The sequence below is a fragment of the Hylobates moloch genome, unplaced genomic scaffold (genome assembly GCF_009828535.3).
Source record: "Hylobates moloch isolate HMO894 unplaced genomic scaffold, HMol_V3 SCAFFOLD_6, whole genome shotgun sequence".
In the NCBI taxonomy this organism is placed as follows: Eukaryota; Metazoa; Chordata; class Mammalia; order Primates; family Hylobatidae; genus Hylobates; species Hylobates moloch.
The window spans coordinates 821,897-829,819 of NW_026652281.1; the positions used below are offsets into that span (position 1 = coordinate 821,897).

The 7,923-nt window shown below is 52.4% G+C and overlaps 1 protein-coding gene across 3 annotated transcripts in view; it reads left to right on the forward strand.

Annotated features, from left to right (window-relative positions):
* Positions 1-6,976, forward strand: part of ANKRD11 (ankyrin repeat domain containing 11) — a 191,943-nt gene extending 184,967 nt beyond the window's left edge. For all 3 annotated transcript variants that reach the window (XM_032156167.2, XM_032156168.2, XM_032156166.2), the window contains 2 exons: positions 3,025-3,117; positions 5,925-6,976. In XM_032156167.2, the coding sequence (XP_032012058.1) occupies positions 3,025-3,117; positions 5,925-6,110 (279 nt within the window). In that variant the 3' untranslated portion in view covers positions 6,111-6,976. The remainder of the gene's footprint in view (positions 1-3,024; positions 3,118-5,924) is intronic.
* The last annotated feature ends 947 nt before the right edge of the window (positions 6,977-7,923 follow it).

Sequence of the window (7,923 nt, forward strand, 5' to 3'; positions counted from 1 at the left end):
CCACATCGAGGGCTTTCACAGCACAGGCCCCAGGGGCCGTCGTACGGGGACAGCAGGGACACTGGGTGGCTAAGGGGACACGCACACCCAGGTGTGCCACTCATCTGGGCCAGGGCGGGCTGGACTCAGGGTCTCAGAACTACAGTCACTGTCCTGCCCATCTGCTGTGGGGCTCCCACCCGCCCCTGTAGCTCCCTTGCCTTTGACTTGCTGTATCCACTGGGACATAGGATGTGGGCGGCCAGGGCCCCGTGGCTCTCCCCAAGGCAGCTCTTCCTGTCTGCCTTCAAGCAGCCCACGTGCCAGGGACTCCTGCCTCAGAAATCATCCTCCAGCCACCACTGACCTGTCCATGTGGGCCCCATGGACCCCTGGCTCTCCCATTGCCTCGCCTGCATCAGCCCCTCCCTCCTCCCTGGGCCCCAGGCCCCACATCCTGCACAGTGGGACATGCCTGGAACACATTCCCGCCTCGGTATCCAGACGTCGCACCAAGAGCCCTCATAATATGTGCCCCCCGTGATGCCACCCCAGCCCTGGGCACTCTGAGCAGCACACTAGGCTTTGCTGTGTGGTGACAGCCAGGGGCTCCGAGGTGTTTAGTTGAAAACATCTCTTTGTACATTAAAGATCTTCCTTTCTTTGGGGATGTATTTTATCAATGTCCCTCATATACACAATGACAAATTTTCTTTTCTTTTCTTTTCTTTTTTTTTTTTTGTGACGGAGTCTCGCTCTGTTGCCAGGCTGGAGTGCAGTGGAACGATCTTGGCTCACTGCAACCTCTTTTATTTTATTTTAAAATATACAATTCAGTTACTATTGACTACAGTTACCCTGTTGTGCTATCAAATAGTAGGTCTTATCCATTTTTTTTTTTTTTTTTTGGTACCCATTAACCATTTCTACCTCCCTGCCAGCCCCCCACAACCCTTCCCAGCCTCTGGTAACCATCCTTCTACTCTGTGTCCATGAGCTCAATTGTTCTGATTTTTAGATCCCACAAGTGAGTGAGAACATGTGATGTCTGTCTTTCTATGCTTATTTCACTTAACGTCATGACCTCCAGTTCCATCCATGTGTTTGCAAATGACAGGATCGCATTCTTTTTTGTGGCTGAATAGTACTCTGTTGTGAATGTACCACATTTTCTTTATCCATTTATCTGCTGATGGACGCGAGCCTTAGCTATAGTAAACAGAGTTGCATTAAATATGGGAGTGCAGACACCGTTTGAATGTACCGATTCCGAGTCTTCCTCCGTCACCCAGGCTGGGGAGCAGTGGCACAATCTCAGCTCACTGCAGCCACTGCCTTCCGGGTTCAAGTGATTCTCCTGCCTCAGCTTCCTGAGTAGCTGGGATTACAGGCGTGCAACACCACACCTGGCTAATTTTTGTATTTTTTAGTAGAGATGGGGTTTCACCATGTTGGCCAGGCTAGTCTGAAACTCTTGACCTCAGGTGATCTGCCCGTCTCAGCCTCCCAAAGTGCTGGGATTACAGGCGTGAGCCACCGCGCCCGGCCCCCGATTCCTTTCTTTTGGGTCTATACCCGGCTGTGGGATTGCTGGATCCTTCGGTAGCTCAATGTTTAGTTTTTTGAGGAACCGCCAAACTGTTCTCCGTAGCGGCTGTTTTAATTTACATTCCCACCAACGGGGTACGAGGGTTCCCTTTTCCCACATCCTTGCGAACATTTGTGATTGTCTTTTGTATAAAGGCCATTTTAACCGGGGTGAGACGATGTCTCATGGTGGTTTTGAGCTGCATTTCTCTGACGATCAATGATGCTGAGGCTCCTTTTCAGATGCCTGTTGGCCACTGGTGTGTCTCCTTTGAGAAACGTCTATTCAGATCTTTGGCCCATTTTTTGATGGGATTATTAGATTTTTTCGTATTGAGTTAATTGCGTGCCTTATATGTTCTGGTTCTGGATCCGTGTGAGATGAGCGGTTTGCAGGCATTTCCTCCCATTCTGTGGGTGTCTTTTCACCTTGTTGACTGTGTCCTTCACTGTGCAGAAGCTTAACTTGATGTGATCCCATGTGTCCATTTTTGCTTTGGTTGCCTGTACGTGGGGGCATTGCTTGAGAAATGTTTGACCAGGCCCGTGTCCTGGAGATTTTCCCCAGTGTTTTCTTGTAGTAGTTTCATAGTTTGAGGTCTTGGATTCCAGACTTTAATCCATTTTGGCTTGATGTTTGTATGTGGCGAGAGCTAGGGGTCTCGTTTCACTCTTCTGCGATGCGTAGCCAGTTTTCCAGCACCGTTTACGGAAGAGACTGTCCTTTCCCTGTGATCGTTATTCTGTTCTTGGCACCTTTGTGGAAGGTGAGTTCCCTGCAGGTGTGTGGGTTTCTGTCGGTGCTCCACATGTTCTGAGAAACAGACGGCATTGTCAGCTTCACCATGAACCCATGAAAAAGGGGAGGGGCCTGGACATTTTATCCGTGTCCACCCTCCGGGACACAGGACGGTGACATACCTAGAAAGTCTCTCCCGGGAGAAACCCCGTCTGTACTAGAAATACAAAATTAGCTGGGTGTGGTGGCTGCCTGTAATCCCAGCTACTCAGGAAGGCTGAAGCAGGAGAATCACTTGAACCCCGGAGGCGGAGGTTGCGGTGAGCCAAGATCGCGCCATTGCACTCCAGCCTGGGCAACAAGCGAAACTGTCTCTAAAAAATAAAAAGTCTCTCCCAGGAGTTGGCAGTGGGCTGAGCTCTGACTGTCCCATGGGGGCAGGGCTGGGGACCAGCTCAGAGGTGGGGCCTGCAGCCACCCGGTGCCCAGGAGACAAAGGCCCAGCCGCCTCCATGCACATTTTAGGGAAGCTGTTTAGGGAGATGGGCAGGGTGGCGCCTGCCATGCCGTGAATGTGATTCAGTGTGTGGGCGGTGGACTTAGGCTCCCCCTTTGGTTTTTCCCTCGAGAAAGGTCACTGCAGCATCGCTCACACTGGCATGCCTTCCCGTAGCGGTCTCTGTGGCTCCCGATGAAACTCCCGCGTTTGGTTTCCACAGGGTGACGAGAACAAGTCAGTGCGCGACCGTTTCAACGCCCGCCAGTTCATCTCCTGGCTCCAGGACGTGGATGACAAGTATGACCGCATGAAGGTCGGTGTTGCACGTCCCCCTCAGCTCTGCCTGGGGAGGCTACTGCCCAGTTCTGTGATGGGAGGTGACAATTCCAGATTCTCTTAACCTGGCCGATGTTTTCAGGGAGGGGAGGTCCTGTCCCTGCGTGTTGTCTCCTCAGTCTTCCCTTCTGCCCCAGTCTGCAGGGAGCGGCTCCTGTCGCCAGCTGAACAGGACCCTAGGCTGGATGGTCAGAACTCCTGGCACTGCCCTTTGAGCCCCTCTAAGGTCCCAGCATTCACCCTCCACTGCTCTGGAAGTGCTGGCCAGGGCAGCAGGCCGGGGCGGGGCAGGTGCCGGGAGGGCAGCACACCCTCATCCCGGTCGCTAGGGCTGCTCACCCTGGAGGATCCACCAGGAAGCAACAGAAAGTGGAAACTTGCCAAGTTACAGAACTTTAAAGCTTTGCGTCACCCTGTACAGTCAGCAGCCAGGCCTGGGAGCAGGCGGCCCCGGCTACCTGCAGTATCAGGCTCCACACCACTCAGGTCCCTGAACCAATCACCCATGTGTCATGCTACAGCTCTCAGTAAGGTGCTGATGTGGGCGCAGATGAGAACCACCAGCCCTACCTGGTGGGAGCCATGGTATTTGGGGGCGTGGCCCCTGGGGGCTTGTGCTGAGGAACTCAGGTCTGAGGTGGAACTGAGTGTGCATTTCTGGCCAGCCCTAAGATGATGGTGCAGGAAGTCACTCACACCACACCCTCCCAGGGCCACTAGCCCCTTCCTAACCAAAGCCGTGAGAAAAAACTGAAAGCTTCATAAAGACACGGGAGATTTTCCTATAAGAAGATAGATAAATGTTTTGACTACATTAAAATGGGACTTTGGGCCGGGTGCGGTGGCTCACACCTGTAATCCCAGCACTTGGGGAGGCCGAGGCAGGTGGATCACCTGAGGTCAGGAGTTTGAGGCCAGCCTGGCCAACATGGTGAAACCCTGTCTCTACGAAAAATACAAAATTAGCTGGGCTTGGTGGCACATGCCTGTAATCCCAGCTACTTGGGAGGCTGAGGCAGGAGAATCGCTTGAACCCGGGAGGCGGAGATTGCAGTGAGCTGAGATCATGCCATTGCACTCCAGCCTGGGCAACAAGAGCGAAACTCTGTCTTTAAAAAAAAAAATTGGGACTTTGTACAATATATTAAAAATGTCACGTAGGTTTAGCACCATCAGTGTAGAAAGAACTCTTACAAACTAATAAGAAAAATGGTACACAGAAAAATAATTTATATAAAGAGATGTTCCACAAAGGAGATAAAATGACCAACCTTCATGAAAAGATACTCACTGTATCAGAAGCACAAATTAAGCAAGATCTCATTTAAAGGTAGCCTGCAGGGTTGGGGGGCAGTATCACTGCAGTGTTGGGAGAAGTGTCAACTAGTAGATTTTTATTAAGTAAACTGACGGTATCTATCAAATTTCAAAATGCTTTTACCACCTCCCCTAGCTGTTTCACTTTAGTCATTTAAAACTTGGGGATATGGCCGGGCACGGTGGCTCACACCTGTAATCCCAGCACTTTGGGAGGCCGAGATGGCTGGTTCACCTGAGGTCAGGAGTTCGAGACCAGCCTGGCCAACATGGTGAAACCTCGTCTCTACTAAAAATACAAAAATTAGCCGGGTGTGGTGGTACGTGCCTGTAATTCCGGGAGACTGAGGCATGAGAATCATTTGAACCCGGGAGACAGAGGTTGCAGTAAGCCAAGATTGCACCACTGCACTCCAGCCTGAGTGACAAAATTAAACAAAAAAACCTTAGGGATATGTATAAAAATATTCACTGGAACAAAACTGGAAACTCAGAGGCCCATCAGTAATTCAGTGACTCATCAGAGTTTGTAACATCCAAAGGGTATTAGATGATTCCACGTAACGATTTACACTGGTGGTGATGCCTGAGCCGAGTAAAAGCTGTAAGGCCCATTGAGGATTGTGAATCCATCCTGAGCTTCAAAAACAATTTAGTGTGTGTGTGTGTATATATATATATATATATATATATATATATATGTTGAGAAAAACTTAGAGACCGACATTACCACACTGCGGCTGGCCAACGTCGCAAAACCCCATCTCTACAAAAATCAGCTGGGCGTGGTAGCACTTGGAGTCCCAGCTACCCGGGAGGTTGAGGAGGGAGGGTCCCTTGAGCCCCAGAGGTCAAAGCTGCAGTGAGTCATGATTGCGCCACTGCACTCCAGCCTTGAGACCGTATCTAAAAAAACATTTTCTACACTGTTTCTTGTGACATACCAGTACTCCCTGGCCACGCTTCCATTTCTCCATTAGTTCCCAAAATATGTGCTACCCCAATCCAGTCCCCTTATGTGCACTTTTAAATGGCATAGTTTCTACTAGAAATACAAGTAAAAAACTATCACTGGCCATAAATAATTGTAAAATGACAACAGCAAAGCTGTTTGATTCTAATAAGCTGCAGTGGCTGCTGGCGGTGAGCCCCAGGCCGACCCAGAGCAGGGCAGGGCCCCTGGGCCAGGGTGGAGGTGGCACAGACAGCAGTCATGGGGACAGACATCTAGCACAGATGGCGCCACCACCACGTGTAATTAGATGCCAGGAGCGAGTACAGCTGGTCCTGGGTATGTGCCCCTAACAGGAGCACCACAGTGGGTAGAGGGTTCCAGGGGGCCTGGCCCATACCAGGGTAGGTTCACGGCCCTGTCACGCCCTTGGCCCTGCTGGCAGCTGAGGTCGGCAGAGTCTGGGGCTCTCCCTTCACTCCTCCTCCCCCCTCTCCCCGCTGTGTGTCCCGCAGACTTGCCTCCTCATGCGGCAGCAGCACGAGGCCGCGGCCCTGAACGCCGTGCAGAGGATGGAGTGGCAGCTGAAGGTGCAGGAACTGGACCCCGCCGGGCACAAGTCCCTGTGCGTGAACGAGGTACCCTCCTTCTACGTGCCCATGGTCGACGTCAACGACGACTTTGTATTGTTGCCGGCGTGACACCGCGGGATGGCCGCAGGACACAGGCGAGGGCCGCACGGCTGCCCAGGGCTGCTGCTAAGCCCCAGGGGCGGAGGAGGGAGCGCCATGTCCACCCGGGCGGGGAGAGGCCCCGAGAGAGACTGCACTTGGCCACAGCGTCTCCATCCCTTCCAGACTGGTCCAGACGTCGGGGAGGTGAAACACGTCTCTTCTCTACCAGCTGCCGCGGCGGGGGCAAAGCCCCCAGAGCCTCACTGGCCCCGGCGGGATGAGGAGACCACATGCTGGGCGCGCACACATGGCAGCTTCTGTTTGAAAACGGTGACCTTCGGGCCCTTTTCTCCAGCAACTGCAGAGGCATTTCAGGAGTTGGAGAACGGAGTACATTTTTAAAATTTTTTGTTCCATTCTGATCAACTAAAGAAAATTAAGGTGTCCACCTCTCACAAACAGTGACCTCCAGGTCGGAGGGGCAGGAGCCCCATCCCAGCCATGGTTCTGTTGCCACAGAGCTGCGACGGCCTCAGACTGGGCTTCGGACCTGGTGCGGAGCCAGGCGGAGGGACACAGAGCCAGGACTCCCAGCCGTATTTTAATGGAGTCAAATCCGCGTGGTTTGTATCTTCTTTCCTTTAATCTTGGGCATTTTGTTTCTCTTTCTGAGAACATAACTTGAAACACTACAGAGCCAATAATCATATAAAAAGTGTATCCGTAAACGCTGTACAGTTTTATATACATTCACAATGTACTTTTGCTGCCTTCTAGATAATTTATTTTGCAACACATTACTGCACAGTTGTAAATAACTTATGTACTGTAACATCACTTTCAGTTATGTGTAAAGAAATAAATAAATTAATTAAAGTGCTCTTTGTACAGTGCGTCCCTCTCATCCCTCTCAGGAGAGGGGCTGCGTGTGGGACTGAGACAGTGTCGCCCCCTCTCGACGACCTTCTTACTCCCAGGACAGACGTGGTGGCTCACGCCTGTCATCCCAGCACTGTGGGAGGCCAAGGCGGGAGCCTGAGACCAGCCTGCCCAACATGGCAAAATCCCATCTCTACTAAAAATACCAAAAATTAGCTGGGTGTGGTGGCGCGCGCCTGTAGTCCCAGCTACTCCGGAGGCTGAGGCAGGAGAATCGTTTGAACCCAGGAGGTAGAGGCTGCTTTGAGCTGAGATCATGCCACCGTACTCTACGACAGACTGTCTGAAAAGAAGAAAACCTTTTTCCTACCAAATTTTTAGCTTTTAATTTTGAAACAAATTATCTGTTCTCCTCCTCCTCTGCCTTTGCACAGACCAGGAATGCTGTGAAATTACTGCCTCCTGCAGGTGAAGGCAGCTCCTCGGGGGCAGGACCCTGTTCCTCACCGCCGAATGCAGGTGCTTGTCCTGCACTTGGGGTGGACAGGCTCAGGGGAGCCTTTATCTTGCTGCAGGGCCGTGCAGGAAAGTAGAAGGGGCCAGCCCTGGGCCATCCATCACCCAGGGCCTGTGAGAAGCTGGAGAGAAACAGGAGCATCACTCCCCACGGATCTGAGCACTGCAGCCGTGGACAGACCCCGTGGCCAGCTGCGCACGCCCCTGAGCTTCAGCTTGTGGCTGGCTGGCTTGTGCCCCTGCCCACAGTTCCCTGGCAGCTGCAGCTGGCGAGGGTCTCCGCTTTGAGAGTCCTGTCCTGGCTGGAAGGCAGCTCAGGCAAGCATGGAGATGCGAGGCCTCTGCTCAGAGGGTGCTACACTCTGCTGGGTCTTGGCACAGAAGATGCCTGCCAGGGCCCTCCAGCCAGTGTGGCTCCAGGAGACTGTTGGCCCCCGGCGTGACA